At 43.6% G+C, this 17,503-nt stretch overlaps 1 protein-coding gene across 4 annotated transcripts in view; it reads right to left on the bottom strand.

Moving 5' to 3' along the window:
- Positions 1 to 17,503, bottom strand: part of PDE9A (phosphodiesterase 9A) — an 81,259-nt gene that overhangs the window by 55,342 nt on the left and 8,414 nt on the right. For 3 of the 4 annotated variants that reach the window (XM_073359712.1, XM_073359704.1, XM_073359695.1), the window contains exons 2-4: positions 13,420 to 13,490; positions 11,543 to 11,620; positions 10,542 to 10,585 (exon numbers count right to left, since the gene is read on the bottom strand). In XM_073359712.1, coding sequence (XP_073215813.1) covers positions 10,542 to 10,585; positions 11,543 to 11,620; positions 13,420 to 13,490 — 193 coding nt within the window. Of the gene's footprint in view, positions 1 to 884; positions 1,068 to 10,541; positions 10,586 to 11,542; positions 11,621 to 13,419; positions 13,491 to 17,503 lie in introns of those variants that run through there. The other variant, XM_073359720.1, reaches the window with a different exon arrangement.

Consider the following 17,503-nt stretch of genomic DNA (forward strand, 5'->3'; position numbering starts at 1 on the left):
AGTAGTTCAGGTTTCCTCTATCTAGTAAATCCCCAGACTCTTTGCTGAGATTATCCACAAGACCATGCAATTAGTGTTTGAAACAGCAACTGCTTCTTAAACAAGATACTAGATTTTAAGAAGTAGGTTCTTTTAGTTAGGTTTAAAAAAGTAAAATGAGAAAATGGTGCTAATATAATCCCCTGTCCTCCACAAATGAAGTCCAGTAACAATATGCTATATTTCTCTCACTCTCTTCTGGAAATGCAAGCTAAATATTTGATATTCTTGCATATGTTTTAAATATATTTTTAATATATTGGCACACACACATTTATTGTCATTTCTAAACAACATATTGTCATTTCTAACAGCTGCCTCTTGTACTTTTCTGATATACCAAAATGTATCATGAATATAACATACATAATGCAAAATACATTTTGGAAAATAATCAGTTGTATACACATGTAAGAAATAGATACCCAACATATAAAATATATTTCTTTAAAACAGCTTCTGTTTCCTTTGAGATCATCCATTATCACTAGGCTACTCTTCAAAATATTACAGTTAATTATGAGAGATATCAGTAATACTTCTCAGGAACATTTGCTTTTATTTTCCAAATGATTTGATTATTACATGAATGTGACTCTAAAATGGGACAAGCACACAGTAATCTGAAAGTCTAGGATCTAATTCATGCTCTGTTGTGTTTTTATTTTATTCGATTCCCGGGTTCAGTGACCTGAAGAGCAAATAAAAAGATTTGTTCCATTACAGGGAATAGTTTTCAGTTATCTCAGAAAGGGTTTTAAAACTGCTGTTGAAAATCAAAGAGCTGAAACAAAACAAATAATACTTCTTATTTAAAATACCAGGAAAGCTTCATCTCTGCTTACCGTATACAATGCCTGGAATGCTACGAGTCCAGCAGTAAGAATAAACACAGAAACCTGTGTACCCTGAATTCAATGCCTCTCAGATCTGTCTCAATGGCTGTAGCATACAAGAGAGTGACAAGTTGCTTTTAAAAACCAACCCAGTAACAAAACTAGATGTTCTACTTTCACTCCTTCCGCCTGTCAAAACTCACTAAGTACCAGGACATTCTAATCCAGGGAACAATCAACTGCAATGTGATGTTTATGGATGTAATAAATGACTTTCAAAACAAAAATGTGTTTTTACAACCCTAGAGTGCAATAAATATATATGACTAACAATGGTAGTTCCTCTCATCTTAAAGAGACAAAGCACCATTTCTTTTCACCATTTTAATCAAGAATGATATAATTGCTTATACAAAAAAAAAAAAAAGAATTATGCAGACACCATTTAATCTCTCTGGCTCAGATCCTCAAAGGCATTTAGGACCCTAGCTCCCATTGAAATCAATGGGAGTTAGGTGCCTAAAAACCTTTGAGGATCTGCACTTCTGTGCCTCAATTTCCCATCTGTAAAATGAGGATAATAATAATCTTCCCATTCTCCTATCTTCTGTCTGTTGTATCTATTTAGCTCTTTTGGGCAGGGAATGGCTCTTACTATGGGCCAGATTGCAATCTCCCTCTCATGCTGAATACTGCCTTATGCCATCAGTAATCTCATTGATTTCACTGCAAGTCCTTGTGTAACTTAATGTGCATCAGGATATCACAATCTGACCTTACATGTATGCACAGTGCATAGCACAATGCCTCATTAGGGCCTCTAGCTCCTACTGGAATGCAAACATGCAACGTAATTGTCACCTCCATTCTGAAATTCACATTTACAAAAGTGGATATGGTTTTACAAGACAAGAGTTTTTGCATAATTTGCAAAGGACTTCAGTTTTGCTCCCCAACATTTTTCAAGTGAAAATCAGAAGGTTTACACCCACCCAATGATATTGCAGTAAAATAATGCTGCACAGTTTACAGGCCAAATTCAACTCTTTCTGCAGCTATCTGTTACCTATTCTGCACTTGCTCTGTGTGGAGCTCTCGGCAAGGTTTCTTGTATGACGACAATGGAAATTCATCCCCAAATGAAAGGGAGTACTTGTGGCACCTTAGAGACTAACCAATTTATTTGAGCATAAGCTTTCGTGAGCTACAGCTCACTTCATCGGGCATCCGATGAAGTGAGCTGTAGCTCACGAAAGCTTATGCTCAAATAAATTGGTTAGTCTCTAACGTGCAACAAGTACTCCTTTTCTTTTTGCGAACACAGACTAACACGGCTGTTACTCTGATCCCCAAATGAGGGCATGATATTCAGCAGTGCTTCCACAGCCTGGATATGAGCTCTGCAATATAGGATCAGAGAGGAGGAGTTTGCCCTTTTTCTTTAAAGGCCAAATTCCAGCAGCCTTCAGGTTTGGCCAGAAAACAGGTGCATACCAATGCTGTAAAAGCACTTTCTTTGTCAAGTGTACTGTGCCAGATTGCTGCCATGCACAGATTTTTCCTGCCAGAATCAGGAGAAATTTAGAGTAGGACAGGTATATGCTGGGCTGAGTAGGTTACACACACACTAAAACAGGTGGCCTCATATCCCATAACCCCTCGGTGCCTTCTTTAGAATGGCCAGAGTTACAATCCCTCCCCTGCTTCACCTCTGGCCCCAGACAGCTATTGCAGCCTACAAGTATGGGGAGGCAGAAGCAGGGATCTTACCACTTCCCACTGAGTTGCTCATGGGGCACAGGGAGTAGCAGGCAATTTGGTCCTGTTCCCCTGAAAAACAGTCAGAATTGCATTTTGAGCAGGTCAAAGCAGGTGGTGGGGCGGGGGGAGGTTGTGGCTTACCTCACACTTCCCTAGGTGGCCAAGCAAGGCCTGTGATAATCTCAGCCTAAGGACCAGAATCAGGCTGGATAATTTCTGCCCCATGGTCCCATCCTCAACACACCTACCCGAGCTTGTGCCTCTGTCCAGCTCGCAGTCAGGATTTATCTCTAAGCATTTTGTTTTGATAAGGATGATAGCCCTTCCAAATGTAAAAGATCAGAAGAACAAACGCCTTAGAAATGGGCACAATGAGAGCTGGTTAGGAATTTTTTGACAAAATGTGTTTTTATTGGAAAATGCCGATTCATCAAAACCAAAGCTTTCCATGGAAATTTGGATGGAAATGTTGCTGAGGTCTAAGCTGGAATTTCTGGGAACAGAAGAGACCCTCCGCACAATAGTCATTTGATTAGGGCCCTCACCTGGGATGTGGTAGACCCAGGTTCAAGTGCCCATTCTGAAGCAGGCAGAGATGCCTCCCACATTCCAGCTAAGTGCCCTACCCACTGGACTATAGAGTCAGTCTCAATTTCTCCAGTTGGACTTTGCAGAAATAATTAATAATCACAGGACCAGAGAGCTCAGGCAGAGGACAGGCTTAAACCTGCATCTCCTACATTCCAGGAGAGGGCCTTAACCACTAGGCTAGTCTCTTGCTCTTGCTAAGGGTCTCTTGCTCTGCCCCCCTGAAAATTTTTTAAAGGTCATGGTTTTGTTCCACTGCAGAACAAAAACAAATTCTGAAACCTTGAAATTTTTCACAAAACGGAATTCTTGTTTTGTAGCCAGCTCTAATTCTGACCCCAAATCCATTGCAGCTCATCATCTAAGATTGCTCCACAAGTTAATTAGGGCTGAAACTTGCAAACCCTTACTCAGGTGAGTACTCTCTTTGCAAGTTACAGTAGCTACTGTTGGATTTACACTGGCGTACCCGAGATCAGAGTCCAGCCCACGAGCTACTTGTGTGAATAAGTTATGTAGGGAACAGCTTTGCAGGATGGGGACCTTTTCCCTGAAGACATTGTTTAGAATGAGCATGTCACACTCTTGCATAAGTTTTAAGAGTTATCTTGTCTCCTAAATGAAAATAGATCATCATATATGTAGATTCAGGCATTGGTGACAAGTTTCTGTCATTTCACAAATAACGAATAGGTACAATAGGCTATATATAACTATTCAAAAAAATCTGTGGGTCTCACTTATATATCATCAATGGGCTCATCAATCAGCAAGGCGGGTATATAAACAGATTTGCGCACAGGTCTCGTACCAGGCAGCTACATTAATTTGTGTAGATCCAACTCTTCCAATTCATGCTGGTATCTCTGGGGAAGAATCATGGGCTTTCTTCCATATGAGTGGTTGATAACAAGCTAATTGACAAGGAAAATAAAGGGCAACTGAAGTTGGAGGCAGAGATGCATTCTTCACTCTTTGTCTGGCCAACAGAATATGAAATGCACTGGTAACTGTTCCTAATGCTGAGGCTCTGTAGAAAGAAGTGGTAAAGGCATTAATTGCCCTGTGCGTTTGTCTAGATATCATCTCAGTTGATAAGACAAAGAGGCTACTGATCTCTTTGCATTTCAATATGCAGTCCAAATTTGGTCATGAGGTTACTTTGTTATACTTTTCCCAAGGACTTGTCTGACTGATCTAGTGACAGTGGTGCTAGGAAAAGCTCAGAGGTGAATTGGGTGCATCTAAGTGATGACAAAGGCCTCAGAAAGAAAACGCTAGAGAGGAATTTAGTTTTATTGTTTTCCTTAAGGGTTGGAATTCTGTAGGATTTGATCTTCAGCATAATTTAACTCGCATCTATCGTATTAAGAAGTGCTTGAACTTTAGTTGTTCCAAAACACTACTGTCATGAATCTGTGAGTCCTAAGACCATTTTAACTTCAGGAATGAGACCGCTGTCTTCACATTGCAGAAATCTAAGCTACTTGTGATATAACAGTACTCACTGGAGTTAACGGAGGATGCCCCTATCATGTGACTGTGGTAATCTTCCGCAGTCCTGACCTATGTGACTATGGCCAGGACAAAGACTGGCCTCTTACCAGTACACCTGTGCATCACACCTTTACGCTATGTCTACAGTACAAACTTTGGTTGATGCAAGTTATGTCAGAGTAAAGCTGCTGCAGTTAGTATACGCTTGTGCGTGCACACTTGTCTCCTGGCATCGGCGCTTTGCGATAGTCACCAGGAGTGCTTGTATTGATGCACAACCACTGGCTCAGCAGGTGCAGAATGACAGCTGAATGTGCTTTTGGTAGATTGAGGGGTCGCTGGTGTTGTTTATTCACAAGATTGGATTTCAGTGAGAAAAACATCCCAATAGTTATAGCTGCCTGCTGTGCCCTGCATTATAGCTGTGAAGCAAAGGGGGAAAAGTTGCTGCTGGAGTGGAGGGTGAAGCAGCTGTCTGCTGAGTTTAAACAGCCAGACACAAGGGCTATTAGAAGATCTCAAGGAGCTATATGGCTCAGGGAGGCTTTGAAAGGGCACTTTATCAGTGAGCCACAGTAATATGGTGTGGTGTGGTGTGCTCTACCTGGCCCTGCTGTGAGGGGGCCTGTTAGGAATTTTATGGTGCTTGGTGTACATCTATGCATGTAACAGTCAATGTACCTATTAATTTTGTGCTGCTTGCTGTACATTTTGATTATTATACTGTGTGGGTTTGTCACTGATCCTGTGAGTTGTGTCACACTATGCAGGAACAAGTAAGTGGGTGCTTTCAGAACTGCTACGCACTCTGCAAGGTATGTTATGAACTGATGAAGATGTTCCAAATAATTGAATTTTATTCAGTAACAAAACCAGTGCAGAGAAAAATCTGTGCAATTTAAAAGCAAATACACTCAAAACTTTAATAAATTAATAGAACAAAATGTATCAAGGGGAAAGAATATTCATATCCATTTGTGCTACACATACAGCTACCGTGGCTTTCATAAGGTCAGTGAAGCACTGATGGTCCTTAATGTCCCTTGTGTGGTAGGACTGTGGACCCTGGTGCCATGTGGAATGTTGATGGGTGGCTGCAGGGAAGTGCTGTAATGGAGTTCGCCCTGGACTGCAAAGGGAGGAGACCCCAGGATTGTTGAACCCGTAGATCCACAAGAGCCTGTAGCATCTGTGTTTGCTGCAAGAAAAGCCCCATTATGTCCTGATGCATCTCTCTCTCCTTTTCCTGCTGGGAACCCTGGGCCTTTCTCCTCTCCACACTCTCCTTCTCCAGGCTGTCTGCAATGTTCACCTTCCAGGCCCTCTGCTCCCATTCTCATGTAGCACTATCTTGCAGGATCTCACTGAACATGTTGTCTCAAGTCCTCTTCTTTCTCCTCCTTATCTGGCTCAGGTATTCTGCTGGTGTGAAGGGGGAACCCCTTCAAGGCTGCAACTTCAGCAGTTACAGATAAAACACAGAGGTACCCTTGTCAGTATAATCACAACAGAAAGCAAAAGTTAAAGTTCAGAACTCACTTCCCTCGCTCCCCCAAAGTTTTAAACAGGCCATGCCTATTGACACTTCTGCTTTGGAGTGCTTGTATACGGCACCACTCAGCACCAGCCGTGGTGAATAAGTCTTGCTAGGGGTGAGGGAAATGAGGCAGGAATTACTCAGTTGCATGAAACTAGGGCAGTGGCACTGAATACTGGCACCATTTTCCACAGACTGTGGTGATTTTAGCTGATATCTCATTCCTGAGGGTGACAAAGGCACAGAGATCACAGCTGCTGCTGGTGACCCAAAGTTGCCTAGGCCTGTATGCTGCTAGCCTGTGTACTGCAATGGCCTGCTGAAGTTACCGCTGACTGGCATGGGAAAGTGTCTTACCGCACAGGAAGAAATAAGGCTGCCATCCCTAGAAACCTTCTGGAAAGGACTGCAAAATACCTCTATGAAAGTATCATCGAGATCTCTCAGAAGGATTCAAGGGACATCCCTGTGGACATAAACAAATTTCTCCTCATGGTACACACCTTGCCTAACTCTACAGGGGAATGAAAAGCATATAACAACACTACTTCTCTTTTTTGTACTGCTGCCTCTTCTAGTAGAAGTAAAATAATGCAAAATCGATAAATGTGTCCTGTTAAGTTGGGAGTGCCACCACTGTAATGGGAAATAAATTTACACACTTACCCCAAGATCCTTCCCTTCCATTGGGCTCACTCGTTCTTGATTGCCAGGACTGACTAGATGCATTGGAGTCTCAAACAGCTCCTGGCTAATGGCATAGCTGGACCCCTCCCCTGGTTGCTTGTCTCCCATCTTCCTCCTCCTCCTTGCTGTTCAGGTCAGGGAACTGTGGCTCAGGCTCCCTGGAGGCATCCACGGTGGTGGGTTCTCCTTTAAGTATGGCATGCAGTTCTTTGTGAAAACAGCAGGCCTGTGGATCACTATTGGTCTCCCTGGCCTTCAGGTATGCCTGACATGCCCTTTGCTTTCATGCGGCCCTGCTGCTGGTCCCTGTCATACACCTTCTCCTGCAACCCCCATGCAATCTGCTCATAGATGGCCACATTTCTATGGTGGGTCCATAGCTGTGCTTGCAGAGCCTCTTCTCGCCACAGGCCTAGGAGATCCAGTATCTCCTGTCTATGCCAAGCTGGAGCTCATCTGGAGCATGTAGCCAGCATGGTCTGTTGGGCAGTTGTTCACAACAGTGGAGAGCTTCCAGGTGTGCTCACCAGGCTGGGCAATCAGGAACAGGCATTTTCAAAATTCATGGGGCATTAAAAGGAAGGAGGGGCCTTCTGGTCTCTGTGCTCCTGGGCAGTGAAGTTCACAACTGAGAGCAGAGTGGTCAATGTAGGGATTGTGGGACAGCTGCTGGAGGACTGCTAGGGTCAACACAGGTAACTCAGTGTCTTTGCTTGCACAGCATTGACCTCTGTACATCAACCATGGCTCAATGCTGCTTGGGGAGGCACGTGTAACTGCGTTGCTGTAACGAGGCGCTTACATTGGTGGGAGACAAATTTCAGGGTAGACACATGCACAACTAGGTCAATGCAAAATGGCTTACGTCGACCTAACTTTGTAGCGTAGACCAGGCCTCACTGTGGTGAAGCTGCTGCTTATATTCCTTTCCAAGGGTCAAACTTTCCAATCTCATCTTTCATGCTCCTCTTTGCTCCGTTTACCCATACTTCACTGTTTTCCAGCTGTGTCAGAGAGCAGTGAAAAGAGCAGTGCTAGCTACACCCCGTATGGAAACTGCTGTGAGCCTTTTTTGGCATCTATTTGACTAACAGCTAGTTGCTTCTGAAAGCAGAATGTGATTGCACCCTCCTTTCATGAAGTCAGGGTTGTTTAAAAAGAAAGAACTAGAACTGAGCATTTTTACAGAAAAAAACACTTTCCCACTCTCAATTCTTTTTATCCCCTGAAAAAGGTCAGGAATGTTTAAAATTAATGGCAACCAATGTAAATGAGAAACAGAAACAAAAGAAATATTAATTCCCTTGCATACAGTCCAACTTGCTTCTCTTTTTCCAAAACAGAAAATGTTTGCCTGCTTCGGCTACTATACCACCAGGAATTTCCAGCCCTTTCCAGCTTAGATCTTTGGGAATCCCTACTTCATAAAATGAAGCAAGAAGCCACAGACAGTATGAAAATGATGAGCCGTACTCTGCACAAAGCATTCTCCCCTCCCCCCACCCTCAGCTGACCAAAAAACCAGGACTATCAGAAAGTGTGAAAAGGCAAATGTGCTCTTGGAAAATACAAAGTGGGCTTCGTGTAAATAAAGCCAAACTACCTGGAGCCATCGGGTGAGATTCTCAGCCAGTGTAAATCAGTGTAGCTCGACTGCAGAGCCACACTTACGCATACCAAATGAGGATCTGTCCCTTTTTGTAGATGAGGCAAGCAAACAATGACACTAGTCGGAATTTAAGGAAGGGCACACCTCCTAAAACCCCTTTCCTTCTCATTTGATAATGCAGGTATTAAGCTCCTAGGCCAAGAGTTCTGACCCTTTTACAGTGTGGAGCACATTTTAATAAGAAGAATATTTCTCAGGCTTGCTCCCTTCCCATTTGCTATCACAAGGACCCCTCTCCTCTCATTTGGATAGCCTTCCTCAGTCTTCAGCAGTCACTGCTATGTGAAGTCTCTTTCCTGTCAGAAAATCTTTTCCCCTTTTCAATCCATTCTATTCCTCTCCCTTGTCCTGCTCCCCTGCACATGCTTCTCTGTCACCTGTTCCCTCTCTCCTGACATGCTTCCCAATTGCTTGGCCCTCCCCTGGACATATTGCCAGGCTGCCTCATTTCCTTTTCCTCTGGATATTCCTCTTCCAATGGAAGCTAGCAGATGCAGCTAGGGCCAGGCTATTCTTCCTTGTTTCTAGCTGCCTTTACAGGCCTCTGCATACTTCTTTGCAGTGCAAAGCCAGCATCCCTCTAGAACAGGGGTTCTCAAACTTAATTGCACCACGACCCCCTTCTGACAACAAAAATTACTACATAACCCCAGAAGTGGGGACTGTAGCCTGAGCCCACCTGACTCCCACCACCTCGAGCGGGGGGAACAAAGCCAAAGCCCCAGGGCTTCAGCCCCAGGCTGGGGGCCTGTAACCTAAGGCCTGCCACCTGGGGCTGAAGCCCTTGGGCTTCGGCTTTGGTCCTGGGTAGTGGGGTTTAGGCTTTGGCCAGCAAGTCTAACGTCATCCCTGGAGACCCACAGCTTGAGAACCACTGCTCTAGAACCAGGTAGACAGAAACAGCCACTACCACATGACTAGCTGGCTCCCTGCTGAACACAAAAATGTGCTTGTGAACCTCCTGTGCTCGCCACACCAAACTCTGGGAGCTGCTGGCCTAAGCATGTTGCTCAAAAGCAGAGAGAAAACGTGAAGCAGATCGGACTGAAGTGAAAGTGCCATTTCTGTTCCTTTGGAGAAGGAACAACTTAGCTGCTTTGGAGAACAGGCCCCTGAAAGCACACATGGTATATGCAATGTTGTTGTCCACCCAGAGCTTCTTCAGTCATGTCGCATTTATTTAGAGCTACTGAACCTGCGCCCAGTAAATGTTTGAAGGAACGACACCCTTTCCTCAGCCTGTTAGTGCTACCTAGGGTACAAATGTTGTGCCCAACTTTGAGGAGATGTTTGCAGAGGTAAAAAACAAAACAAAACACTACAAAACACTTTCAAAAGTGATCAGCAACAGCCTTACCCTTACTGATCTCAGTGGGAACGGTATGTCTACACAGCAGCTAGACACCCGTGGCTGGCCTGTGCCAGCTGACTAGGGCTCACAGGGCTTGGGCTGCAGGGCTGTTTCATTGCTCTGTACACTTCTGATTTTTCAACCTTGCAGGATCCTAGATCCCAGGCTCCAGCCTGAACCCAGACATCTACACAACAGATCTACACAACAGCCAGAGGGGCTGGCACAGGCCAACCATGGGTGTCTAGTTGCTGTGTAGACATACCCTCAGACTTTTAGCCTTGACCTCAGTGGGAGTGGAGTTAGACCAGTGGTGAGTCCTTTTGAAAATTCCATGCTACATGTTCACAGATGTGTCTCCAACTTGAATTTAACCACTTTTTACTTGGGAGTTAAATATTTTACACAGTTCTTGATTATGGCATAGCCACAGCCATGTCAGATCAATTTTTTGTTTTTTTTTGCAGTATAGCTAGAGAACATACAAGTAATACATTTTCCAGATTATTTTAATCCCAAACTACCAGCTCAGTCAAAGGCATTTTAGAAAATATGACTAAAATAAAGGTGTTTTACCTGATAACTGTCCAGTGGCCACAGGTCTCACTTTATATGGAGTACTGCAAAATATCAAAGAGGGCTGGTTACAATGACACTGATAAAACACTTTGTGTTTTCTGTATAGGACTGGTGTACATGCCATGAAGAGTGGGAGGAAGCATATGAATGCATTCTGAGCCAGCTTGAAATTTGTGGGTTGAAAATTTACCCATGGAAATAAAGAACATGCACTTTCTATGAATTTATCGCCTTCAAATTTGCCACTGCACTGGTAGTCAAGGACTTGTTCAGGCTGCTTTAGTGCCACCAGAACACACCATGGTCACACTACAAGCACAGCAGAAATCTCTCCCCTTTGGGGAGAGTCAGGTTAGCTTGGAAATAGAGGTGTCAAGGAAACAGTCACTGGGAAGAAGAAAGTTCCTTGGGGCAGGGACAGACTTTTTGTTCTGTTTGTACAGTGCCTAGCATACTGAGGTCCTGGCCCATGACTGGGGTGGGGGCCTAGGCACTGTGGTAATACAAATAAATAAATAATAATGAGAGTGGCCACGGTAAAAAAAAAATAGCAAGGCAGAGCAAGCTCTGAGAAGCCAGGGAACAAAAATAAATGGGGTTCAGAGCAGTTGGGCTTGGAGCAGCACCTCATAAAAGCCGGGACCCCCCGTTTCCAAATAATGACATGCCTAAGTTCTAACAGAGAAATAAAAAAGACTGTGAATTAAGGGAGCTGGGAGCCTTTGGAGTAAACATAGTGGGTTGTAAACGGATGTTCTACATGAAATACTTATGTGCAGTAGTTTTTCCTCAGATAACTCCGCCTACTTTAATAGCAGGTAAAATTACAAACCAAAGAGGCATTAGTGTTATAATCTTGTGCCCAACTTCTGCTGACAGCTATTTCCCACTGCACAGGCTCTCCTGCCACATTGCACAGGAAAGGTGTTTATGGCTAAACAAACCCTCTTCCCTGGGCTTGACACTATTTTACAATATCGCGTCCTCCTCAGGCTTACCTCTCTGAGTTTGCTGGCATTGTTGGATCGATGGATACCATGCAATTATCAACTGTCAAAAGTGAGATAGTTGTGTTCCTGAAAGACACAAATCAAAGAGGTTTATTTAACCTCGAAAGTGACGGTCCTGATTCTGTGCTGCCTCAGACCTTGCATTGCACAGGTATAACTGGCTAAGTGGGCTTAAAACACTCCTATTTTGAGTAGCTACTGTATCTCACCCACTTTGCACTGATGTAGATGACTACACCAGGGGCAAGGCAGTGGAGAATTAGGTCCTTAATGGCTATGTTCTCTACAGTATAACCACAAGAGACATTTGTGATTAAAATGCAATTGTGGTCTTGTCTTTCCCCAGAGGGAACTTTGCTCCCTATAAAATCACATATGCTGTGCTGTTGAATAATCAGATACTGACTTCTACTGAGGAGGTATCGTGATTTATTGACTTGGCAGATATATATTGACGGAGTTAAAAATCAATAAAAATACTTACCTTGAGATAATACACACAAAATCCAACCCCCTCCAAGCTACACAAGTGATTATCAGTGTTGTTATCCACTTCTTTTACAAAAGGGAATTCTGAAATTGTTAAAGAAACTCCTTCACAACAAACAAAAACAAAACACCAACAGCAATTGAAAAGAGGGCAATGTTTTCTGAATATTAGTTTGCTAGTTTGGGCACCACAGACTGAACTGTGCTCACCAGAAGCTTGTTTTAAATTAGTGAAACTTCAGCAGCCCTTTGTATGGCCCTATTTAAAACAAACCATAACCTAACCTGTTTAACTGAAACCCTCCTGTTATTGTCCATGAATGGCTTACATTGTTAAACAAGGTTTTCTGAGGGACAGTGGAAGTGCTTGACATCACAGGCAAATGACAGTTGTTGAGCTCTCCAATATCAAAGGAGGGGTAATAGCAAGGGTAAACAGCAAAGCTTATTGGATTCAATCCCAGAGTTTTATGTAAATAATAGTCAGTAGGATTCTCCAGATGCCCACAGAGTTAACCACACTCAATAACCCTGTGATTTAATGTTTTTCTTGGGTTTTGTACTGTGGGTGTGTACATCTAAGGGACATCATACTCCTCTCTGCATACCCCTTTTAGAGAGTTCTGTGATGTCTAGGGAGCAGTGGGAACTGGACTCCAGCGCATAGGCAAAGGGTTGCTGGCCGATTCCCCCAGATTCATGGGTGAAACCTCCAACCAATTCTCTTTGTGGAGGATAGGTACACCAAACTCTATCCCAAATGAAACAATTAACAAGAAACTCCAGGAGTGGAAACTAATGGAATTTTTAGACCGCCCCCCACCTCACAAAAATAACCCAGTTAAAGGAGAACATGGCCTGGAACAAGGGACTCGGTGACATTTTTTGTTTGTTTGTCCCATTTGTGCAAAATTCTAGTGGGTACTCTGTTTGGATACCAGGAACCTTGAACAAGAGTGGTATAGTTCTATTTGACAGTGCCCCAAATGTAAAACTGGCATCCTTGACTGGGCTTGTCTGTGCACAATTTCTCAAAACATCCCTCTCTTCTATTCTATTCCTTATACCAGACTAATATTGTGATATCCGAGCACCTTCCAATAGTGCATTAAGCCCTCTTCTGTTATTCATTATGCATGAATTACTGTTACCCCAATTTCTGATTCTCACATTCTGTAACTTGAGATATGCCTGAGATGCAAAATTCAAATCTAGGTTCAGATCTAGATTTTGAAATATATTCTCCTCTTCCCAAAACTAAGGGATTGTTGGGTGTGAGGTTCCATTTTGGGCCCACCTCTGAATTGTTCTGAAGAGGGAAGGAATCAAGGTGAAAGGTGTGTTAGCCCTTGTCAAATGTATCAACTGATGCCTACCTTGGTAACCCAGTTGCAATGCAGAAGAGGTCAACAATATCTCTGGAATTGCAGTATTTACTGAAGACCACCTTCCAAGCAAAACAGCAGCAGTGAAGAAAAACAAGAAAAAGAAGAGAAGGTACGGTTAAATTCCATTGGACATGGACCTCATGTACTGGCTTTACATAAATGACCATTCTTGCTTTTAAAATATCTGATTTGCCCTGGGCATCGAAATTCTTTCCTCCCTTTCTTATCTTCCCCCTTTTCTAATTCATTTATTTTCAATGAGAAAGCAGAGCAGGAAAGGGGATTTTTGAATCCTAACCGAACTATCAACAAATCTAGCATATGGTATCTGAAATGACAGCAAAAGAAACTTTATCATTAATCTAGAGAATGATCATGATCTATAGAATGGGTCAGATCCTCAGTGTCAATTTGCATTGGTTAATTCAAGTCAACGGTGCTGCACTGATTTATATCAGCTGAGGATCCGGTCCTGTAATTTAGATGGAATGTAATATTTTCCAAGGAAGCCAAACTTCCCACTGTAATGTATGGCACTATTGCAGTACTATTAAGTTAGCAGTTGAATCCACTTGAGATTAATTTTTCCAACTGCTGTTGACCCCCAAAGAATGCCCTTTATCCTTTTACACACAAAAAATTATGTTAAAAAACACTATTAAGGTTGCAAAGACAACCCTAAAAGATGTCAGTTTAAAAATCTCCAAAAGCCAGGAAATGCTGGCATTAGGTGTTCCATGCCATCCCTTTGTGCATTTGCATTATGATACAGTCTTTAATTACATGATCACATACTATTTTTTCCATTGGACCCCTGCCTCTTTCAGTGCACAGGATAGACCTGCTCTGGAGATGAAGCATGATTGTGTTGTAAAGAAGACTGTTGTCTGTCAGACCCCTGCTTCATTTGTTGCAGAAGTTAGAAGATGTGGGGAAGGGGATTGCAGGAAGAGAAAGGACACACTCATGGTCCTCCTGCAATCCCCTGCCTCATTCCTTTCACCACACAGACCTCTGCCGTTCGAGTAACTGATAGCAGTAGTAGGTTGTCTTCCTGTATGTGGACCAGCACTAGAGGGGGGACAGGACGCTTTGCCAGTGGGTGTCACATATATTTGCCTACAGCAGAGGAATGGTGAGACTCAAGGATCTTGCTTTCCATTCCAGGCTCTAATGGGGAGTGTGCTCTACTGGGCATGGATTCTTCTGTTTATTCCCCCCCCCCCCAAGCATGACCCCTTCTCTAGCCTGTTCCAATTCTTTTGCTTCCTTACTCCTAGCTCCTTCTTCCAATCTCATTCTCTTCACTTGGCAGCTCCTAGTCTCCATGCCTCAGGCTTCTCACCCCAGTCCCAACCTCCTTGCTCAGCCAGTCCCAGTTCTCCCCTCCTGGCTTCTCATCCAGTCTGCCTCTCTCCCCAACCCTGGCCTCCAGTTGCCCCCTCCACCCACATTCCCAGTCTCCTCATCCAACTTCACTGTTCTCTCTTGCGTCCCAGCTCTTTGAACCACTCTCTTTGTCCAGTCAGTCCCACTTCTCCTCTGCACCCAGCTCCTCATCAGATCTCTCTCCCTTCCCCGGCCACTTCCTTCACTCTTCCCCCACTCAGTTCCAGTATCCTCCCACCTACTGGCTTGCTCCCCATTACCTTCCCTGGCTCCCAGTCTTAGTCTCCCTCCTGCCCTAACTGCTGATCTGATCCATGTCTCCCTCCCCAGGGCCTTCCCTAGCTCATAATCCCAGTCTCTTTATTCATCCAGTCGCAGTCTCCTTGACCAGCCTGCCCAAGTCTCCCTCTCCCCCCACCCACCATCAGCCTGCAGCCCCACTCAGGCTCCTTGTTCTAATCTATTCTTCCTCAGGTCTGGCTCTTGTCTTTGCAGCACCCTCCTCCTCACTGCCTGGACCCCACTCATTCAGGTATCTAGATTAAATGTACAGGATTGAACAATTAGATCATTAAAAACCTGAGACAGATCATTACCAGTTATTACATGTTATTTGGAAAGTAACTGGCATCAATTTACCCTATATGGCTATTTTGATAATCACCACAGTGATGGACCTTAGTTTATTACAATCCAGCTGCAATCAAAGCAGTAAATCAAGGTTTTAAATATATTTTAATCAGATTTAGATATGACTGAAATCCTGCTCTTAGCAAAACACAGCATCTTTCAGAGGTTCTAGCTACTAAAACTGTCCGACACAATATCACAAGCCCATTATTGTACAAACAACTGACAAATGCAATAATTTAGGAGATGATGGCAATTGTAGCTGAACTTAGAACGAACTTTTGTGACATGCTGGGAGCGCTATTTCAGGTGTCCGGGGTTCTCATTCTGGAAATCAATTATTAGTGACCAGAAACTGGGATAAGATAAAAAAATATTCAGGAAGCACTAAAGATCAGAAAGCCAGCCCGTTTCATGAAGGAAAACACAAGGCTTTCAATGAAGCCAGGATGAATTTTTAAAAGTTCCAGATAATAATGAAAGAGTGAAAAGTTAGGCAATAAAGATATTCCTTTGTGGTTATATTTAAGTGGATTATGGGCTAGATTCCTAATTTTCTTGGTCTTTTAAAAGTTTGATAGAAACTGATTCATAAATCACTTGCTGCATTTTGCTAAGGAGAGCAAGATTTGAATGATTGTCTTTAGGTTTTCTTTTAAACCAATGATTTTATGCTGTAAAAGGTCTTTTCCTTTGTCAGTTGCTGCGCTCTTCTGATTGGCTTCCTTCTCTTTTCAAACAAAGCAGTCAGCCAGCAAGCAATCATTTCCCAGCAAATATACAATTGTTTCTGTGATTGTCTGCACATTCTTACTCCCAATGAAGTAAATGGGAGTTTTCCTGGTGATTTCTCAGTGGGAAAAGGAGTTGGGCCCTTTGTTCTGAGACTGTGGCGGTGAGTTATTTTGCCTTAGGGCTCGATTAATGAGCTAGTAGTATCCTTTCTATTTTACATTATGTGTAACTTGTGGGGGGGAGGGTGGACTTTGGGCATGTGTGTGTGCCATTTATAGCCCTAGCAAAGTCTGAAAAGCCAATTCACTCAGAGCTGGCTTTTATTCCAGAGCCATTAGCAATTTTCACCATCTATGGGTGAACCACAGCAATATTAGCTTGCAAACATCCATTGCCACCTAGGGTGACCAGATAGCAAGTGTGAAAAAATCAGGACAGGGGGTGGGGGATAATTGGCGTCTATATAAGACAAAGCCCCAAATATTGGGACTTTCCTTATAAAATTGGGACATCTGGTCACCCTAGTTGCCAATGGGAAAATGATTAGCCACTGACCTGTCACAGTCTGTGGTAACCTGCTTCCAGATGGCAACTGCAGCTCACTTCTGGCCTCTCTCAACTGCATGTCCCAGTACTTGAGGGCCAAGGGAAGCTCATCACACACTCCAGAAAGGCATCTTTCCTCATACGGAAGTTCTAGAACCACTGACGGTCATCCTAGGTCTGCATGATAATGCAGTCCCATCGCTCCGTGCTTGTGGTCCTGCTCCAGAATTGCCAGTCAGCTTACTGGGATTCCACAGCTATTAAAAGCTGCATCAGCTGTCTCCACTGCTCCATATCTCCATGCAGCCTGCATGATCTCCTTAGCAAGCCCTGCTGCCATCGTTTTCTCAGGATGACAAGCAGCTGCTGAAATGCCCTCTGTTGCGTCTGATGTCCTGTATCCATCTTAAGTTGCATTAATGCCAGCATCTCAGAGTAGGAGACATGGTTACCAACAGATTGGGATGGAGGTCCATCCTGGACAGAAATCTAGAGAGTGCCAAACAAGAAGTACTTCACTGAGTTGGTGGGCTAAGACCACGTCCACACAGGTGCCCAGGTTGTCCCAATATACGCTTCCACAAAATAATAATTCATAGAGCAGCGCAGCTTAGAGTAGGACTAAGAACTATGGGACGTGCTCCCAGAAGTTCTACAGCCTTAGAGGCACGAGTACAGTATCAGTGTGGGTGCAGCAATTCCACTGTGGCTTTGCAGTGAGGGCACTTACGCTGCTGCTAGGCCAACCTGGGTGCCAATCACTTGAATGACC

Source organism: Lepidochelys kempii, chromosome 1 (assembly GCF_965140265.1).
Source record: "Lepidochelys kempii isolate rLepKem1 chromosome 1, rLepKem1.hap2, whole genome shotgun sequence".
Lineage (NCBI taxonomy): Eukaryota > Metazoa > Chordata > Testudines > Cheloniidae > Lepidochelys > Lepidochelys kempii.